The 22,803-nt window shown below is 39.3% G+C and overlaps 1 protein-coding gene across 1 annotated transcript; it reads right to left on the reverse strand.

Moving 5' to 3' along the window:
• Nucleotides 1-12,351: 12,351 nt before the first annotated feature.
• On the reverse strand, nucleotides 12,352-13,894 carry LOC122033956 (probable polyol transporter 6). The gene is made up of 2 exons (XM_042593099.1): nucleotides 13,819-13,894; nucleotides 12,352-13,721 (listed from the first exon to the last, which is right to left on the reverse strand). Exons 1-2 carry the CDS (start codon nucleotides 13,826-13,828, stop codon nucleotides 12,352-12,354), a joined length of 1,380 nt encoding a protein of 459 aa, XP_042449033.1. The 5' UTR covers nucleotides 13,829-13,894.
• Nucleotides 13,895-22,803: the final 8,909 nt, after the last annotated feature.

Genomic DNA, 22,803 nt, shown 5'->3' on the forward strand with positions numbered 1-22,803 from the left:
GCAACAGGCAGCGCAATACGGGAGCAAGCCTCAGTTACACTACATGCCTGCAACTCTAGACAGACCTCAGCTCAGTCAAGGGAGGTTGGAAGCCCCACTAGTCCCAGCTAGTGCCAGAGTATTCTCCCTCACTAAAGAGGAAGCTGCTAGTGCCTCCGGGATCGTAACAGGTCAAGTAGTTATTTTTCAGCATTTAGCTACTGTACTATTTGATACTGGGGTGACCCATTCTTTTATATCAGTACCCTTTGCCAAAGAATTTCAGGTGCCTACAGAGAGCATGAACTCCAAGTTCTTGATAACCCTACCTTCTGGGGAAGTCATGGAGTCCAACCAATGGCTTCGGGTTGTACCAGTTAGAATTTTAGACCGAGAGCTATATGTTAATTTAGTAGTCCTTGCAATGCAGGATTTCGACGTTATTCTGGGTATGGATTTCCTTAGCAAGTACAGTGCTTCGGTGGACTGCCGCAGAAGGAAAGTGATTTTCAGCCCAAAAGGTGAACCATCCTTTGAGTTCACGGGAGTGCCGAAGAGGAAGACCCAGAAATTCCTCTCTTCCCTAACAGCTCACCAGATGTTAGCTAAAGGGTGTACTATTTTTCTTGCATACATTGTGTATACAGAAGAACAAGAAGGACCCGAGCAGAAAGATGTTTGGATAGTCTGTGAGTATCGAGGAGTATTTCCAGAAGAGCTACCTGGACTACCTCCCAACAGAGAAGTGGAGTTTGAAATTGAGTTGGTTCCCGGCACTGGTCCAATTTCAAAAGCTCCAAACCAGATGTCTCCAGCAGAGCTGAAAGAGCTACAAGAACAATTGCGCGAGCTGCTTGACAAAGGTTTCATCCGCCTTAGTCATTCACCATGGGGAGCTCCAGTGTTGTTCGTTAAGAAGAAAGACAGATATATGTGGATATGCATAGATTATAGAGCACTGAACAAAGTAACAGTCAAGAACAAGTACCCTCTTCTCAAAATAGATGATCTATTTGATCATTTAAAGGGGGCAACAGTATTATCTAAGATAGACCTGCGCTCTGGGTACCATCAGTTGAAAGTGAAAGAAAGTGACATACCCATAACAGCTTTCAAGACCAGATATGGACACTACGAGTTTGTAGTCATGCCTTTTGGTGTGACTAGTGCACCTACGGTCTTCATGGACTTAATGAACAGAGTGTTCAGAGAATACCTCGACAAATTTGTCATCGTGTTCATCGACGACATTTTGATTTATTCAAGAACCCCAGAGGAGCATGACACGCACTTGAGGATAGTACTGCAGACCCTACAGTAAAAATAGCTTTATGTCAAATTCTCAAAGTGCGAGTTCTGGTTAGAGCAGATGGTGTTTCTAGGTCACATCATTTTTAAAGAAGGCATCCATGTGGATCCTGCCAAAATAGAGGCGGTCAACAACTGGTGTAGACCCAGGAACGCCAGGGAGATCAGAAGCTTCCTTGGGTTAGCTGGATATTACAAAAAATTCATGAAGGACTTTTCCAGGATAACCTCTCCACTAACAGCCCTAACTAGGAAGAACAAGAAGTTTGAATGGTCAGACAAATGTGAGCAAAGTTTCCAAGCATTGAAGAAAAGACTGACCAGTGCTCCCATTCTGACTGTTCTAGAGAGTGACAAGAGTTTTGACATATACAGTGATGCTTCCAAGATGGGCCTTGGAGTTGTTCTCATGCAAGAGTGGAAGGTTATAGCTTATGCTTCCAGACAACTCAAAGACTATGAGAAGAACTACCCCACTCATGATCTTGAGCTGGCAACTGTGGTCTTTGCACTAAAACTCTGGCGACATTATTTGTATGGAGTTCAGTGCAGAATCTTCACAGACCATCAGAGCTTGAAGTATTTCTTTACCCAGAAAGACTTAAACATGAGACAGCACAGGTGGCTAGAGTTGGTTAAAGATTATGACTGTGAAATCCTCTACTACCCAGGTAAAGCTAACAAAGTGGCGGATGCACTAAGCCGAAAATCCTGTGCAGCCCTGATGCCCTTATCATCATTAGCACTGCCACTGCAGAAGGAACTGTCAGACTTAGGAGTTGAAATTATTTATGGGCAACTCTCTGCATTGACCTTAGAGTCAACCCTGCTTGAGGATATACAGAGAAAGCAAAGTGAAGATCCATATATCCAGAAGATCAAGCGAGGGATACAAAAAGAAGAAAATTCATAGTTTCGGGTATCAGACAGTGGAATCCTCTATCAGGGGAGTCGCCTTTGTGTCCCCAATGATGAGGAATTAAGAAAGAAGATTCTAGAAGAAGCTCGTAGTCCACCGTACTCCATGCACTCTGGTTCCACCAAGATGTATCAAGATTTGAAAAAGAGAGTCTGGTGGTCTGGACTCAAGAGAGATGTTGCAAAATATGTCAGTACCTGCCTGACATGCCAGAAAGTCAAAGTAAAGCACCAGAAACCAGGAGGAGTCCTACAACCCCTCCCAATACCAGAGTGGAAGTAGAAAGAAATATCCATGGACTTTATAACAGGTCTTCCAAGGACCACTAATGGGTACGATGCGATATGGGTGATAGTGGACAGGTTGACAAAGTCTGCCCATTTTCTAGCCATTAAGGTGTCCCACTCTATAGAGCAGTTGACACAGCTATATGTTAAGGAAGTGATCAGACTTCATGGAGTCCCGAAGTCGATTGTTTCTGATAGGGATGGGCACTTCACCTCTCATTTTTGGGAGTGTGTTCAGAATGCATTAGGCACCAAACTCAAGTTCAGCACAGCCTTCCATCCCCAGACTGATGGACAGACAGAACGAGTAAATCATATTTTAGAAGACATGCTCCGAGCTTGTGCATTAGATTTTAAGGGCAGTTGGTGCAAGTATCTGTACTTAGCTGAATTCGCCTACAACAATAGCTACCAGGCCACTATCAAGATGGCACCTTATGAGGCACTGTATGGCCGAAAGTGCAGATCACCCATATGCTGGCTGGAGGCTGGAGAAAGAAAAGAGATGGAATCAGAACTGGGCAGGAAGACTGAGATGATAGATGAAACCACTCAGGCTATCCAGAAGATCAGGCAGAGAATTGAGATTGCCCAGAGTAGGTAGAAAAGTTATGCTGACACACGCCGTAGGCCACTTGAGTTCCAAGTAGGGGATTCAGTCTTCATCAAAGTTGCTCCTATGAAGGGAGTGATGAGATTTGGCAAAAAGGGCAAGTTAAGTCCCCGCTACGTAGGACCCTACCTGATCACAGAGAGGATTGGGAAGGTAGCTTACAAGCTGGACTTACCACAAGACATGTCAGCAATACATAATGTATTTCATGTCTCCATGCTAAAGAAGTGCCTCCATGACCCTAGCCAAGCGATTCAGCCTCAGTCATTGCAGATCCAGGAGGATCTTAGCTATGAGAGCAGACCTACACAAATAGTGGACAGAGAAGTTATGAGACTAAGGAACAAAGAAGTACCACTAGTGATGGTCATTTGGCAAAATTAGAAGCACGAGGAAACTACTTGGGAGTGCGAGGACAGTATGAGACAGAGATATCCAGAATTATTCAAAGTTCAAGGATGAACTTTTTATAAGGTATGGGGAATTGTAACAACCCAAATTTCCTTATTACGAGTTCTAAAAGTGCGTATAAATATTTAGAAATGCTTTAGAAATATTCTAGAGATTTTTAGAAATTTTTAGAGTACTTTTATGTAATTTTCAAAGTTCGTTTGGTATGTTACCAAAAGAAACAAAGTTGAGGCAAAAAGAGGTCGGGTCGAGGTTCGAACCAGAGACCTTTAGTTAAGCAAAGTCTTAAGTTGTTTCAGATGACCAAGAACCCAGCAGGGCCGTGCTGATCAAATAAGCGGGCGAAAATAAACTTAAGTGGTATAGATAACAAAAATACCCTTGGTATAAAAAGGGATAAGTTAAGAGAGGAATTGGGGTTTCTCTCTTAACCGAAACCTTTCCTCCTTCCGACGGCGTGCGGCGTCCTCTGCTTGGGCGAAAACAAAAAGAGGAAGCTGGAGCTTCGTCTCCGGCGGCCGACCAAGGACCCATTCTGAGGGCTTTACACACCTTCATGATCACCTCGTCAAGGAGAGCGCGTAGACGCGAGGAGTCACCGGAAATTGCGAGATTCTCTGAAACCCTAGAAGCCGATCTCGCCTGTGAGTCAAGGAAACTCGGTAAGTGCTTCTCACCTGTAGTAGGAGTAGCTTTCGGATCTATGTTTCCTTCTTTATTTTCGAAGCATGCTGTAAAGAATGTTGCTTTCGAAGCACGCTGCCATGAATCTCAAAAAAAAAGAAATTGTATAGATTAGGCATGTAGTTTAGATCCTTCAGTCCTTATAATTAGCATTTCAGATTTAGACTTTCTTATGATCGGCTTATATTTAGCCTTGCAGTTTTAGGTTTTGTTGCTAGGCAGTGAGTATGAAATGGTTTAGATTTTTAGCATGTAGTTTAGTTCCATTGTTACTGCGATGAGCAGGAATGGCCTATATATGTAGCATCTCCGTTTTAGATTTTCCTTGTTAACTCAGTGCGCAGGAACAATCGATGTGCAGCATCTCAGTTTTAGATTTTTATTTCTTTTCTTTGCTGCAATGAATAAGAACAACCATTTAAATGAGTATGCAGTGGAGTGGTTATGTGCCCTATTAGTTTTTTTTAGAGGTTTATAGGTAGTTGTACGTAAAGCAAGACCAAGGACTTTATAGGATTCCGAATTCCAGAATTTGGATCCACAGCACGCCAAGTGCTTGAAGAGATGCCGAGGCATTTTATATTAGAAGTATTAACAAGTAACAAGTATTTTACTTGAAGAGGCTAGTACCCGACTTCCAAGGTTGTCGTTAAACAAATCCAGGTGACCGGTTCTGAAGTCTCGGCCCTGGTAAGACCAAGGTCTTCACCCTCGTAGGACTGGTGTCTCGCCACCCCAGTCTCTATTAGGGAGCGCGCTTTGGTACTACGCCTGGGCCCAAGAGGAAATTTATTATTATTTTGAAGTATAAAAGTAAAAGTTTTGAATAAACGAAACAAGCTTTACATAGGTTTTAAATTCCGACAAGTTTTAGTTTGATTGCGCTACGAAAGGGGCACGAACAGCCCCTTTAGAGCTTACTATTTAGTTCTGTTTGTGTTATGCAATGGGCATGAACAGCCTTAGTTCTAGGAGTATTCAGTTAGATCTTTAGTAGCTTATTTAGACATGCAGCTTTGATTTCCTGTGGAACTCTTTAGTAGGAACAACTTGTGTGTTAACAATGCTATTAGATCTTTTGTTACTATATCTTTAACATGCAGTTTTAGATCTCTTCGTTGTCTAGTTTAGCATTTCAGTTACAGATTACCTTGTTAATTCTGAGCATGAACAGCTTTAATTCAAATGTGCAGTCCAGATTTCTTTTGTGTTTCCACAAGCAAGAACAACCCACCAATTGCATATCAATTTTAGATCTTTTGCTGATTTATAAACAGGCGTGAACAGCCTTTTCGTAGCAGTGCAGATTTATTCCTTTTGCTGGATTTGTTGAGGGTGAATGACTTTATAATTGGCATTGCAGATTTCGGTTTCCTTTGAAATTTACTGGACACGAACAGCCATGTGTTTAAGCATTTCAGTTTCAGATTTTCATTAAGCATTCTGTTTCAGTTCTGTTATAGATATATATATGCACATTGAGTTTTTGTGAGTTAGACAGCGCTTACTAAGCATCCGCTTATAGTTGCATTTCCTCTTACTGCAGATAAAGGAAATGGAAAGTTATAGTGAAGGAAGGCGCCAAGGAGATGTGTGATGGGTGTGTGATGACTGATCAATGGAAGCCTTGGAACACTTCACTAAATGTTTATTAAGATTCTGTCTTTAGAGTTTTAGGAAAATTTAGATAGATTAATTCCTTTTTGTATCGCTAGAATTGTTCTTTTCGTATTGCCAGTTTTTTCTTAGAATTCTCCCATTTCAATTACTATGCACATTAGTCTCATTACTTGAGTTGTATCACCGTAGCATGCATGTACAGATTGATATATTTCAGTTATGTCAAAATCTTGAGTGGAGTGTTGAGGGGAATCATTTATGTCCCTTTATGAATTGTATGTCATGATGAACCGTAGCAGGTACCCCCAATGGGAGAGACTACCTTCATTCATTTATGTTTCAGCTGCTAATTAAATGCATGTTCGAGTTTCTGAGAGTTCTAAGTATCACTATCAACAGTGTGAGCAGCACTAGTTAAGTAACGTCCACCCTTAGTGAGTATAGAGGAAAGGGGGGGGAGTCGTTACACCTCGACTTCGACCCAACCCTCAACTTCACTATCCATCGAGGATCGACTTGCTCGTCTCGAGGAGTCTTCCACGCAGATTCGGTAGTCAGTCTCGGATGGTTTCACCACACTTCGGGGGGAGATGACCTCTGGATTCACTTCTATTTGAGATGACATGACCACCAGATTAGCTGAGATCCTTCAGATTCTACGCGCACCCGAGCGACCCCTACCTTCACCTCCAGCTGACGATGATTAGACCTGATCAGACTACATACATTACTATGCATTTTATATATTTGACTTGCTATTTATAGATAGTTTGTTTTAGTCTATTTAATAAATTAGTAATGTGGTTAATAGACTAGTATTCTTAATTTCAAAATTAGTTTCCAAAATTTTCTTTATTTAGTATAGATCAAACTCTTAGAAAGCATACTCCTATAGGTCTAGAACTTGAGCATCTCACCAACACACTAGAACTACCTTGTTTGTGTATTGCAAAACTTAGAAAGGTGTGAGATGTATAGGTAGATTACTTGAACTTAAAGATGCTTATATCAGTGCATCAATACAAGTCTGAGCGTTAAAAATCAAACTTATAGTAATCAGGTTAAGTTATTCAGATTGGTCAAACACTGATTGAATAACCTAACTTAACCTGACTAACCAAGTGAAAGCTGCTATCTTCTGATAGTTAGTAAGTAACTAATGGTTACACAGTTAAGGATGCTTTCTAGTTATTTTATTTTAAAGCGATGTTAGGTTTAGGGGGAGAATTACTATTCAACATATTTTGCAAAATTGTGTTTAAATTTTTAACCTTTCCAAAACTTCTTTTAAAATTAAAACAATAAGTTTTAAAAATAACTTTAAAAAAATATTTTTTTAAGATTTCAAAATCTTACTTAAAGTTTTACCATTCAATTTTTGTAAACTTTCCTTTATATCCTTTTCAAAAATTCATTTTCAAAGAGTTTTCCAAAATTCTTTGAAAAGTTATACTTCAAAATATTATCATCTTATTTTTGAAAACTTAAACTTTTGAAAAGACATTTTAAAAAAAAACGTCCACTATATCTTTTTCAATGTTTTTTCAAAATATTTTCCAAACTTTTTATTTTGAAAATATTGTTTCTTTAATCTTCTAACTCTGTTTTACCATTTTCAAAATTTTGGATAGTATATTTTAAAATTATGTGAAATTAATAGACTTTGAAACTTATTTTTAACTTCTTTATTGAAAATCTTTATTTTTGAACAAGTTATTAACTTATTTTTATAAGTTTAAACTTCCCCAGTAATCCTAGAAATTTTCTATTGTTAAAATTTTCCTTCCTTTAGCCAATTCTCCCAAACTTGTCTATGCTTATTATTTTTTGATGAATATCAAAGGGGGAGGGTTAGGTGGATTAAGTTAGCAAAATACTAGACAAAACACCAACCTAACTAAATCAAAATTATTTTATTGGTCCAGTTAGTTTTGCATATTTTTTTACTAACTTAACCCAGGTTGTCATTGCATCAAAAAGGAGGAGATTGTTAGTGGTCTAACCCAAATTTTGATGAATGACAAAGTAGGTTTAGTTAGTTTTGTTGTAATCTAACACTTTGACTGAGTGTGCAGGAGAAATCCAGCTAGGTTGACAGGCCAACCGGATAGCTGGTGCGAAACTCAGCTAGGTCGACGGGCCGACTGGATAGCTAGCACGAAGTCCAGATAGGTTGACGGGCTAACCGGATATCTAGCACGAAGCTTAGCTAGGTCAACGGCCCGACCTAATAGTTGGCAAGAAGCCAAGTTAGGTCGACGGGCTGACTGAATAGTTGGCACGAAGTCCAGACTGGTCGATAGACTGACCGAATGTCTATCAAAAGGTAAGTAAAGATAAGTCACTAGAGGAGAGTGATTGTGAGGACGCGTCCCAGTTGAGGGACAGTATGTGTCGGTCCAATTTAGGTCCATTTGGGATCCCTAAACTGAAACCTTGACTAGTTCCTGGTCCTAGGAGGACAAGAACTAATTACTTTATTCATCATATTTGTGCTAACACTTGTCTTGCAGGGTATTTGGACTAATACATTTGTTGCAGGGCAAGAAAGCAAGCAAAGAAGCAAAGCTACCTTCGGGTGAAGAGTACCCGAAGGCGCCTTCCATGGCTATGGAAGGCGCCTCGGTACTGTTCATAGAAGGCGCCTTCCACGGATAAAATTTGACCAGTTTACAGATAAGGTGCAACGAAGTCGAGATAGATTTTATCCCATTGGAGTCACCTTCAAGGCCTTTGGAAGGTGCCCTCCAAGCCCTTTATAAGGCAGTTTCGAGGAGGCTTTGCAACAACAATCACATTTGAGCTATTCCGCGCACATTTGAACCTACAACTGCTCCCAGTTCCTGTTGCGACTCTATTGCGAAGCTGCTGAGCTCGACGACTGCTCCGAGGAGTTCCGATCACGCCTAGCAGACATACATCAACACAAAGTGCTTCAACTCAATTCCTAAAAAGTGTTGGTAACATTTATTTTTTGTACTTAATTTCTATAAAAAGGGCAAGTGCAGTGTGTTGTATTTGACCCAATTCCTTTGTACTCGATTCTCTTTTCTAGGGGTACCGGAAGAGGTTTTTAGTGGATTACCCATCGATAGGTCCATGGGACTTGGGTCTTGGAGTAGGAGTCGCCGAAGGCTCCGCGCTAAGTAAAAATCACTTGTGTTCTTCTCTGGCTTTCTTATTTTTGTTCTTCATTGCGTACTCGAGTTTTTAAAATCGAAAAAGAAAACCATGTGATTCACCCCCCCCCCCCCCTCTCACATGTGTCATAATCCAACACTAACAACTTGTCAGAATAACAACTATGTATCAGAGAATATTCTACTGGAATCTTCTTCAAGGATTATTGTGTTTCTCATTAGCCAACAACTTATGACAGTATATTCCTTCAACAGCCTCAGCAATGACATAAACTATAAATGACAAAAGAGGTATACATATGGGTAAATGTAAGATTCCTCGGATAATTATTGCACATTGCTTAGGTTGTACACTTTCCTTTACTTAACAAACCTCTGACATATTTTTCCATCTCATGATCACGAAGGCTATGTGAGGTGGTATATAAAGGGGGCTACTCTTCGTTGGCAAAGTACGTTCTCTGAAAATCTGAAGTCTACTCTCGCGCGTACTTTCTCTACTATTCTTCATTCACCTGTCCAGATTTGTACTGACTTGAGCATCGAAGGGCCTTCGCTAGGGACTCCCCCTAGTTTCTAGGCATTGATGTTTTGTTGGCTCATCTCGGTGTACGCATGATCGAAGGAAAGCCTCTATGTGGAATAAAGGTATTCTCTCAGTCAACAATCAAGTCACCATTCCCAGCGCACCATTTCCTCAGTTTTCATATATGATCATATATATATTGAGAGAGAAAAAAATTTTACCTTGTACACTCATGTGCAAGGATGGGTCTCCGGACACCCGAACTCACACTCAGTTGCCTATGAATGTGCAGGGTAAGGGTGTATAGGATAAAAATCCCTTATAAAAAATGTTTACCTTGCACACCCTTTCCCTGCACACTCATGGACGACTGAGTGTGAGTCTAGATGTTTGAAGGCCCGCCCAAGTACCCCGATCTACAAAAGTGAATCGAGGCGTCTGGACTCACACTCAATCGTCCATGAGTATGCAGAGTAAGAGTGTGCAAGGTAAAAATCCCCTATAAAAAAATTTTACCCTATACGCCCTTAGCCTGCACTGGACACTCATAGGTGACTGAGTATGAGTTTGAGTGCCCAAGGCATAAGTTGAACACCTAGTACCAATAAAAAATAAAAAAAATTAAGTTACACACTAATCACAGGATTATTATGATTTAGATACCAAAATCCCTAATGTAATCTTTACTCTATTCAAAGAGATTATCACCGTCCCCACGAGATGTCCGGATGACTAAAGGGTGGTAGACTTGTTATAATAGGATAAGAGATCAATTTTTGACGGGCACATTCCCTCGGAAAAAAATCTCCTCCTATTCTCTATCTAATTTGACGATCGGCTATAAGCTGACCCTATAATTTATTTTTTTTCACAATCTAAGAGCAGGGTTTGAGAAATATCATATATGAACGTAATCACTATGTACATGAAAAAAAAAACTTATCATCCCCCTCCTAATCCATTACATAATCATCAAAATTCACCACCATATTTATCTATTTATATTTTAAAACTATTTTAAGTTTGTGCACCACCCTCAAATACAGCTTTTGTCTATCATATAGACCCATAACATGGCTCTAATGAGGACGTATCATCAAGGAAGACTTCATCAATCACTTAAATTTATGTTACGATAAAAAAACGGCACCCCGAGCGCTCCACACTGTAACCCCACGGAGGTAAAAGGAAATTAAACGGTCATAATATGAATGGTATTTTGGTCGGCTTCATTAAAAATCGATCTACCCATTTTTATAATTTATAATGAAATAATTATACCTAAGACAGGTTAAGATCATCATGTTGAATCAGATAATATTCAACTTAGGTGATTGATCTGGGTCTAAAAAAAAAAATTTATTTATCAACGGGATAAATCAGAAAGTATTCGTAACGAGCGATCTAGAAATCCAATATTCTATGGTTATACGTTTTATTTGAAAGAAAAATCTATATAAATATGTTATCGTTAGAGATCAAACTAAAAATACCTGAGTAATAAATTAGCACACTTCCGCTGCACTATAACTCGGAGGGCATGTTAGGATCATCATGTTCTAGCAAAAAGTGAAATTCACTAACTTAGAGGGCTCATACGGTCGGTCCTATAACTATTTGTGAGAAGATAAATTAAAAAATTATAATTTGTAAGGATATTTTTCTCGAATTTATTAAGATTCTACCTTTTACCTATTATAACAATATTTATCTTACAATAGTTAACTCAACTATACCCAAAATCAAATATAAAAGATGATAAATCAAATATAAAAGATGATTCACTAGTTTCTAATATATTGTCATTTTTGTCAATATTCTACGTCTAAATTAATATAAAAAATAAATCATAAATAATTATCAGACATATTGAATTTTAATTTAAGATTTAATGTGACAATATTTTATATATTAATAAAAACAGACGTTAGAATAATGATGCGACAAGAAAAAAACGGAAACTTAATTAATTAGCTGACCTACACGTCATCTTCCTTAAATATAAGTGGAACTATGTAGACCCAGTAAAAAATTGAAAGGTTCAGTTCAATTCATAAATTTAAATATTTCTTTGCTCCAAAATTTTATATACCTTAGAATTGAGAGGTAATATTTAAATTTATATTATATTTTTTATTTTCTTAACATTAAATTAAAAATATAAATTATGATACAATAAATAATTTACGTAATAAAATTTAAGTTTTTTATATTTTTTTTATATAAAAAAACTTTTTAACTTTACAAATTTTTCAAATTTTGAATTTAAAATTTTTTTTTTTAAATAAAAAAAAAGTTCAACCCAACACAGGCCAACCGATCGACCCCCAAGGACCAAGCCAGGACTCCAATATCTCCAAGCAGAAGAACTGCACGAAGGACACAACACCCAGACCGCTGCCGCCGCCCACACCAGCCTCTTCTCCGACTACTCAACCACTGTCAGCCCCGAGCTCAGCCCTACAAGCGACATCATCATCCCCGTCAAGTTCGCGGCCAGCAGCAGCTTCCGCTACCCATCTTTCAATATACTTCTAATCATTATTTTCTTTCGTTTTCTGCTGTACGTTCTATGATTAGGTCGATCAAGGTGGCAGCTCACAATGATTAGGTCGATCAATCCACTAGATGATTTTTCTTTTTACAACCTGTTGGTTCCCTTCAATCTTTAAACCATTATTTACATGAGCCCATTAAAAATTTAAAATCTGCATTTCCTCCAACAGCTTGCATGCAAGATGGTCGTTGGTGCAGGTCATTGGCTCGTACAGATGAACAAATGCAAAGACTAAAATACATGCAGAATGAATATATAAATTTCAACACTAAATTTAAATTTTATTCATTATCTATTCTTCCCCTGTTCAGTTCTGTTCAGGCTTCTTGTCGCCGGGCCTGGTGAAGACCTCCATCATATCATCCTCCAGCGCCCTCCCCTTCGTCTCCGGGCAACACTTGTAATAGAACACCCAGGCAAAGATCCCGATGCCGGCGAAGAGGAAGAAGGCGCCGCCTATGGTGATTGCCTTGTAGAGGGAGATGAAGGACATGGACATGGCGGAGTTCATCAGCCTGTTGATTGCCACTCCCAAGCTCGCCCCCTGCGCTCGCAGCCTCAACGGGAAGATCTCCGAGCAGTACACCCACGTCACTGGTCCCAGCCCGCTCGAGAACGACGACACGAACGACAACACAAACACCACGCATAGAACCTCCGCCCACACCAGCCTCTGCTCCGACCGCTCTACCACCGTCAGCACCGCCCCTAAACCTACCAATGACGTTATCATCCCCGTCAAGCTCCCCAGCAGCATCTTCCGCCGCCCTACCCTGTCCACCAGCAATATTGCCAGCAGGATGAACACCGTCTTGAACACCCCCACGGCGATCGTCGCCAGAAACTGCTGCTCCTTCGTCACCAGCCCTGCCTTCTTGAAGATTCTGGGGCTGTATAGCACCACTGCCTCGATCCCGGTGGCGTGCTGGAACACGTGAATGCCTACGGTGGCGATGAGCACCCGGCGCACCGCCGGGGTAGGCTGCAGGATCTCCCTCCACACCCCCTCGCCGTGATGCTTACTCGTCACTGCCACCACGTCGGCGGCGCACTCCTTGTCGATTCCCACCGTTGCCTTCATTTCTCCCAGCCGCTCGTCGGCCTCCTCCTTGCTGTTGCTGACGCGGAGGAGGATGTCACGTGCATCCTTTAGGCGCCCCTGCATCACCAGCCACCGCGGTGACTCGGGCATCATGAGGACGCTGGCGGCGAGGAAGACGGAGGGGATGGAAGCAAAGCCGAGCATGGCACGCCAGCCATAGATGAGTGGGAGCTTGCCGAAGGCAAAGTTGGCCAGGTAGCCGCTGAGGATCCCCAAGTTGATGCAGATCTCCGGAAGAGAGCTAAGGAAACCACGGGAGGACGGCGAGGAAATCTCGGCCGAGTAGACGGGAGCAATCATGAGTGCGTATCCCACGCCGACGCCGGCAATGCAGCGACCGGACATCAGCATGGCGAAGTTGAGGCCGAGGCCCATGAGGACGGAGCCAACTAAGAAAATGGCAGCGCCAATGACTATAGTGTAGCGGCGGCCAATCAAGTCAGAGATCCGGCCGGCGGTCAGCGACCCGACGAGGGCGCAAGCGTTGAGGATGCCGGCAAGTACTTGGATTTGCGCGTCTGACACCTTGAGGTCCTCCTGGATGAACAGCATTGCACCGCTCATCACGCCAGTATCTGCGTAGAACCATTAGCATTCCATTAATCGCCATGGTCGGCCTTAATTTGCAATCAAAAAGGTTAAAGAAGAAGAAGAAGAAGAAGAAATTCTCACCGTAACCCATCAAAATTGAGATGAAGGATGCAATGAAGGAGCAAGCTAATGCATACTTGTTCTTCTTCTCCTTCTTGATTACCTCCGTTTCAAATCCTCTCTCCGCCATGGATTACTGGTCTTCAGCTCCCTTCTAGATTTCTCTGTTTGCTGCTTGATCACCAATCACTCCATTGGCTTGCAGAAGCAGAGTTAATTATGGTATTTATAAGCGACTTCTTGGTAGTGGATAAGATCTCGTCACTTAATTTTAGTATTAAAACGGGAAATCTGTTTGAAATCGGGGCGTTGAACGACTGGATCCAAAGTTGACCTCTAAATATCCTCATCTGTTAATTGTGTTAAATTCAGGAAAAAAAACAAATTGGCACATGAACTTGCAATATTTATGTAAAATTATTCTAAAAAATGATTGTTTGGAACGAACCAAATGAATCGAACATGTACAAGCGGTGTAGATTTGGGAGTAGAATTTTGCATGCAAAGCGGCGGTTGGATTGAATGGATACAGTTAGAATTAGATCCCAAAATCTAGTCCACAAGGGAGCAAGTCAGCAGGTGGATTCCTAAAATCTTGTGTGTCGCAACACGATTGCACTATACTGTTGAGTCATATGAACAATTTATAAATATTTTTTTTTGTAATATTTTCCGAAATCATTTTTGTGATTTTTATTAAAAAACCACTTAAAACAAACGAAAAAAATTAAATTTTTTAGAGGTGTAAAACAGACACGGTGAGTTATATTGTAAATAAAATAGGATATTTGTAAGTAAACTCGGTGTTGCCTATTTATTTATATTTTTTAAAAATATATATATAAAAGAAATGAATTTAGTTCGATCAGCTCAACTCATATTTACATCAATACCCATGCATAGCCAAAGGCTTTTAGTAAGGAGAGTGGATCCTCCGGATCATACTTAATGATATTTTACGGTATAAAAAATAGATTACTATATTCATTGGTTGATTTAGATAGATTTCATCCTGTTAAATAGATGAGATCCATTCAAATTAATTAATCGGCCTTTCTGATCATCCTTTGATCCGTAAATTACAAGCCAGAATATCCCACCTATTTAGTATGGGCTTGGCTAATATATATATATATATGGTCTAAAATTTTATCAAACTCCACCTAATTATTTTCTCTTACCCAAACTCTATCAAAAATTCTCTTCACAAAATAGAACGACAGAAAATGTAGAAAGTTGCATCTCTATAAAAAAAAAAAAAACAATCGTTCACTCTATGAGATGATTCAGCTCTACTCATCTTTGCAGTCTACACTAATCTTATGACAATCCTTATGTGGCTTGATTATTTGAATGCACCATGGTATTTGATAATTGATATTGCATATTTTGGGTGTGAATTTGTGATTAAAATTTAAGTTGTTTTTTTACAATTGCATTTGTAAGATTTGAAACTTTAATTTGTCTTCATAAATCATAATTTAGAATTTATAAATATACTTTTTTATTAAATCCTTCTGAGTTTTTTATCATTAATATTATGTTTATAGATAAAATAAATGATGAGCTAGGAATTTTTAATTCATAGGTAAATTAAAATGTCAAAAAGGAGTATCACGGATTATTTCATTCAAAAAAAAAAATAGTAAACAATTATAAAAAAAAATACAAATGCTCCAAATAATCCTCCTCTATCAAGTTCAAGATCAGCATTGGAAACTATAAAACTCAAACTTGACAATGAAGTTGCTTTTGATCCATTAGAAGGAAATAATGCATATTATAAGCGAGACCTTGGGAAACGAATTATAATTTTAGAATATTCATATGATAAATAAGATGAGGTTTGGAGAGAATATGTTGGTATGCCATCATATCAACCCATTTATGAATATCCACTTGTTGATTTTAAGCATCAAAAGTGAAGATTTATGTCTTCTTGGTTTGTAAAGTTTCCATAGCTCGAGTTTTTTAAAGTAAAGGAAAGTGCAGAGTGAATTGCAAAACATATCTATTGAAAAGACACAAAGGGGATTGCAATTCACGACATGGTATTGCTATGCAAAAATGGGAGGACTTGAAAAATATAACTCAACATATTGATAAAAAGATAAATATACAATTTGAAAATATTATAAAGCAAAATAGATTGCTTCTAAGGACATCAATTAGGGTGCGTTTAGTTCAAATTATCATGTATAACCTTGGTTATGTGATTACTAGGTAATCACATAACCAAGGTTATGGGGAATAAAACATAACCAAATAATGTTTGGTTCAACCTAGGTAATGCAACAAAAACTTGTTTGTTTGAAGGTTTTAATGAATACCTTAGTTTAATATTTTACCGTACTACCCTCAGTTACAAAATCAACTATACATAATATTATTATTTATTTTTTATGTTTTTTTTACTTTTCTTTTTCTTGTATATTTTTTTTTTACTTTTTTATGTGTTTTTTATTATTTTTTTAATGTTTTTATATTTTTTATATTATTCATATTTATATTTTTGTTTTATTTTTTTACATTTTTAAAATTTTAATTTTTATTTATTAATTTTATTTTTTAATTTTTAATTTTTAAATTTTTATAAATTTTTTATTTTTAAAATTTTTAAAGTTTTTAAATTTTTTTAAAATTTTTTAAATTTTTAAATTTTTTTAAAAATTTTTAAATTTTTTAAAAAATTTTAAAATTTTTAATTTTTTTTTTTTAATTTACTTTTTTTAAAAAATTTGTAATTTTTTTTTTAAAAAAATTATTTTTTTAAAAAAAAATTTATTATTTTAAAAAAAATTTTATTTTTTTTTAAAAAAAAATAAATTTTTATTTTTTAAAAAATTTAAATTTTTTATTTTTAAAATTTATATTTTTTAAAAAAAATATTTTAAAAAATTTTAAACATTTTTTAAAATTTTTTTTACATTTTTTAATATTTTTTTTACATTTTTTCTCCTTTTTCCATGTTTTTTCTTATCGGAGGGTATTTTTGGTATAAAAAATTTGTTAACCCCGGAATCAAGAAAAACCTTAGTTTTCTGAGGTTTTTTTATTCCGGGCTGCATGACCCTTTTGCTGACGTGTCGGGCATTGAACATTACTCGGGAATCATCGAATACCTAAACCAAACAAGGTTTTTGTTGATAACCTTAAATGGATAACCAAGGTTATCAAGAATAACCCCGAACCAAACGCACCCTTAGAGTTGTGAGATGGCTAGCATTGCAAGGGTGTGTATTTTGAGGACATGATGAGATAGTAAATCCTCATAATCATGGAAATTTTATTGAATTGATCAAATTTCAAGGAGAATTGTGTAAAGAAATTGGTGATATTATATTAGATAAAGTTACTAAAAATGGCAAGTATATGTCATCGTCAATTCAACAGGAGATATTAAAAATTATTGCTAATATTGTGCGAATTCAAATTCGTGATGAAGTGGAGGATGCTAAATTTTGTATTCTTGATAAAATAATTGATGAATCTCATAAATCACAAATGACTATTGTTTTATGGTACATGACAAACTTCTCATTGGAAATGATATCCCTACTCTTCAGTCGGTGAAGACTTGGCTTGAGAATTATTTTTCAATGAAAGACTTAAGTAAAGCATCCTACATTTTAGGCCTTAAGATCTATAGAGATAGATCTAAAAAATTACTTGGTCTAAGACAGAGTACATACATTGATAAGGTACTTAAACATTTTACCATAGAGAATTCTAAGAAGGAATTCCTACCTATGTCACATGGTGTGAGTCTTTCCAAAACTCAATGCCCCCCTTCTAAGGAAGAAAGGGACCGCATGAATCAGATTCCTTATGCATCTGCTATAGGATATATCATGTACATCATGCTTTGTACTCGCTCAGATGTCTCGTATGCATTAAGCATGATGAGTAGATACCAGTCTAATCCAAGTGAAGGTCACTAGACAGCAGTCAAAAATATTCTTAAGTACTTGAGAAGAAATCAAGATTATTTCTTGATCTTTTGAGGCAATGACGAGTTTACTATAAAGGGTTACACTGATGTTAGCTTCCAAACTGACAAGGATGATTATATATCATAGTCAGGGTATGTATTCTGCTTAAATGGTGGTGTTGTGAGCTGGAAGAGTTCAAAGTAAGATACAGTCGCTGATTCTACAACAGAGGCCGAGTACATTGCTACTACTAAAGAGGTTGTTTAGATCCAGAAGTTCATTACAAAGCTTGGTGTTGTTCCTAGTATAGCAAACTCAATACACCTCTATTGTGATAACAATGGGGCTATTGCACAGGCTAAGGAACTTCGCTCTCATTAGCGATCCAAACACATACTATGGTTGATCCGGTGGTAAGGACAGGGGACCCTCGTTGGCGGGAGGTCAACGACACGTGGAGATCAATGGTCAAGGGGGGCAACCCCAAGGTCATGGCGAGTGGATAGGGGCCATGCCGAGCAGACTGGTGGGCCGACCAAGCATCCGGCCGACCGAACGTCCAGCCATGGCTCTCCCAGGCCGGACGAAAGACAACCCGACCAGGGGTTGGGTTTCCGATGCTATGGGCCGAGCGGGCAGGCCGCTCGGCCGAGCCACAGGACAATAAGGCGCAATCCCATCTGAGCACATGAGCAGGGCTTCCCCGCCCGGTCTAAGGCACCAGAGCATTCTCGGAGGCCATGAGCGCAGAGCGGCTGGTCCGCTCGGCACGGGTGTTGGGTTTTTCGGACCGTGAAAATCGCTTTTTCGCGTCACGGAAACCCCGAATCACCCTAGCCATTGGATCCGTGCGAAGAAAAAACTTTCGAAAAACAAGTACGAGTTTCAAACAATGATCTACAATAGATCTACAAAGGAAAAACCATTTATACCTTCGATGCGTGCCCTTTTCGTAATCCCGCAAGTCCAAGGTACGTTGGATCTCGAAGTTGTCAACATAGACAACTCTCTAGTGATATCCATACGAACAAGGTATGTTCTCTAACACACAAGGATGGAGAACAGAGTACCCCAAGTGTGCTAGCACTTTCTAGGGCTCTCGGATAGGATTTGGAAGAGAGAAAAAAGAGAAAGCGAAAAGGAATCTTATACACTCACTAGTAGTATCCTCCTTTGTGACCTTCACTTTCTCTATTCTCTTGGAACACAACTCACATATCTTCACCCTCCATGAAACCCCACGGCAACAGTAGTAAGGAGGAGGAAGAAGCTAAGGAAGGAGATGAAGCATTAACACACACCAATTGCCACAAAACAAAACCTCCTTTTGCATTAGTGTGGCCGGCCACACCATTGTAACCTCCCCATTTAATGTGGCCGGCCACATTAAATGGAATGGGAGGTGTAACCTCCATGAGGTGGCACACCTCATGAGGTGGAGATGATGTGGCTGCCATGTAGGATGAGTCATCCTCCATGAAGTGGCAATACATCAAGTCAAACTTGATGTTTCAACTTCCCATTTGGTCAAGTCAAAATTGACCAATTTTTCTGCCTTGTTGAGTTGAATCTAACCTTTGACTTAAGTCAATTTCAATCTAATGAATCTCAATTCATTAATATAAATTGACTCAATGAATCAAATTTAAATTAAACTCATTCAACAATTGAATCTAATTGAGTCTAACTCAATAAATCTAATTTAAATCAATCCGAATCCAATTGGTTCATCATATGAACCTAATCTCCATCCACTTGTTCTTTGTGTGTGACCCAATAGGTTCTTGTAACGTTGGCAATGTTTCTAAACTCCTTTAGAAACATAAGCAATGAGCGGCATCTAGCAATACATCATTGCTACCCAAGTTACAAGAAATGTTGAGATCCAACATCACCTTGTGACTACTAATTGTGACTCCTCACAATATATGACAAGTGTCCTTCTATCCTAGACATCTAGATTGATCAATGTGAGGCATAGACCGTGTCATCCTCTGACCAATCTAAATCTTGAACTCCAAGTAGACTCACTAAATCAAATGAGCTCAATATCCTATATTGACTCATTTGGGCATGGTCATGCACTTCGTGGTCTCACTCTATCAAGAATACTGATGTCTCTCCCGTCATATAGGAGGGATAGATCCCATCTATATCACTCACATCCCTTTGCATAATTCGTTACATACCCAGTAATCGCCTTTATAGTCCACCCAGTTACGGGTGACGTTTGACGAAACCAAAGTACATAACTCCTTATGTAGGGATCCATGGTGACTTCAGGTCTAAGTACTAGTAGTCATACTAATAGTCACATGAGAAAGTATATGACACTCATATAACGATCCATGATACTTTCTCATAACGAGTCATTCAGAATACATTCTCTAATGCATACCCATGTGTCAACTTGATATCTCTATATCCATGACTTGTGAGATCAAGTCATCGAGTTGACCTACATGCTAGTCTTATTGCATTAACATTGTCCCTGAATGTTAATACTCGACTAGGAATGATTTAGAGTAGTGTTCCCTATATCATCTCACTATCGGTTCAACTAACCGATTGATATAGGTAAGAACCTTCTACTCAAGGACGTTACTATACTTAGTTTATTTGGCACCAATACAAGTAAGTATAATAACCAAATGCCTTTATTTATATAGAATATGATACAACAAGTCCAAAATACAACCATCAAATGATTGGCTCTAGGGCTCTAGCTAACAATCTCCCACTAGCACTAGTGCCAATCAGTGTAGGCTCTAAGCCCCAATGACCTAGTGTGACCATCATGCTTCCTCTGTGCCAAAGCCTTGGTCAAGGGATCTGCGATGTTAGCCTCTGTAGGTACTCTGCAAATCTTCACATCTCCTTTCTCGATGATCTCTCGAATGAGATGGAAGCGCCGTAGTATGTGTTTGGTCTGCTGGTGTGAGCGAGGTTCCTTCGCCTGTGCTATAGCTCCATTGTTGTCACAATAGAGCTCAATAGGGTCAGCAATGCTAGGAACCACCCCAAGTTCAGTGATGAACTTGCGGATCCAAACTGCCTCCTTTGCTGCCTCTGATGCAGCAATATACTCGGCCTCTGTCGTAGAATCAGCTACTGTGTCCTGCTTCGAACTCTTCCAGCTCACAGCACCACCATTAATGCAAAATACGAACCCCGACTGCGATCTATAGTCATCCTGGTCGGTCTGGAAGCTAGCATCACTGTAACCCTTTACAGCTAGCTCATCATTGCCTCCATATATCAAGAAATATTCTTTAGTCCTTCTTAAGTACTTAAGAATATTCTTGACCGCTATCCAGTGACTTTCACCTGGATCTGACTGGTATCTGCTCGTCATGCTCAAAGCATACGAGACATCAGGTCGAGTACATAGCATGGCGTACATGATAGATCCTATGGCTGAGGCATAAGGGATCTGATCCATGCGGTCTCTCTCCTCTCTAGAAGAGGGACCTTGAGTCTTCGAAAGACTCACGCCATGTGACATCGGCAAAAATCCCTTCTTAGAGTTCTGCATGGCAAACCCAAGGAGTACCTTGTCAATATATGTACCGACTAGGCCAAGCAATCTCTTAGATCTATCTCTATAGATCTGTATCCCTAGAATGCGGGATGTCTCACCTAAGTCCTTCATTGAGAAGCAACTCCCTAGCCATGTCTTGACAGACTGAAGCATAGGGATGTCCTTCCCAATGAGCAGTATGTCATCCACATACAATATGAGGAAGACAACTATGTCCCCTACAACCTTCTTGTAGACACAAGGTTCATCTTCATTCTTGATGAAACCAAACTGTTTGATTGCATCATCGAATAGAAGATTCCAGCTCCGAGAAGCTTGCTTTAGTCCATAAATGGACCTATGCAGCTTGCATACTCTGCTAGTATATTGTGGATCTACAAAACCCTCAGGTTGTGTCATGTACACATCCTCGAGTAGGTTTCCATTCAAAAACGCGGTTTTGACATCCATCTGCCATATCTCATAGTCATGGTAGGCTGCAATAGCAAGCATGATCCGAATGGACTTAAACATCGCTACTGGAGAAAAAGTTTTATCATAGTCAATAGCATGAATCTGCTTGAAACCTTTAGCTACCAAGCGACCCTTATAGATAAGTCCATCCATGTCAGTCTTTCTCTTAAAGACCCACTTGCACCCTATGGGTTTTACCCCTTCAGGTGGATCAACCAAAGTCCAAACTTGGTTGGTGTACATGGATTCCATCTCGGATCTCATGGCCTCTAGCCATTTCTAGAATCTCATCACGGCTTCTTGATAGGTGGTAGGCTCATCCTCTATGAGCATAACGTCATCATGGTCGGACAAGAGAAATGAGTATCTCTCGGGTGACGACGTACCCACCTGCGAAGAGGTATGTCTACATGAACTGGTTGTTGTTCCTCAACTCCTTGTGGAACAACATCATCCACAACACTTTGTGGTTCCAGTTCAATTTCCATCGAGGCTTCAGTACTATTGTTCGCATCTTGAACTTCTTCAAGATCGAACGCGCTCCCACTAGTCTTTCTAGAAACAAAGTCCCTTTCTAGAAAGACCCCAGTCTTTGCCACAACGACCTTGTGTTGACTGGGAATGTAGAAGTAATATCCCTTAGTTTCCTTGGGATATCCAATGAAATAGCACTTGTCAGATTTGGGTCCTAATTTGTCTGAGACTTGACGTCGTACGTAAGCCTCACAACCCCAAATCCTCATGAAAGACACCTGGGCATCTCTCCCAGTCCATATCCTATATGGTGTCTTTATCAAGGCCTTTGATGGAACTCGGTTGAGTATAAAAGCTGCCGTGTCTAGAGCATAGCTCCAAAGGTATGTCGGAAGATCTGTGTGACTCATCATGGATCGTACCATATCTAATAGGGTACGATTCCTCCTTTCGGATACACCATTCCACTGTGGTGTTCCAGGAGGAGTGAGTTGGGATAGAATCCCACACTCAGCTAGGTAGTCATGAAACTCATGGCTAAGGTATTCTCCACCTCGATCTGATCGAAGTATCTTAATACTCTTGCCAAGCTGGTTCTGTACTTCA

This window comes from Zingiber officinale, chromosome 11B (assembly GCF_018446385.1).
Source record: "Zingiber officinale cultivar Zhangliang chromosome 11B, Zo_v1.1, whole genome shotgun sequence".
Classification (NCBI taxonomy): domain Eukaryota; kingdom Viridiplantae; phylum Streptophyta; class Magnoliopsida; order Zingiberales; family Zingiberaceae; genus Zingiber; species Zingiber officinale.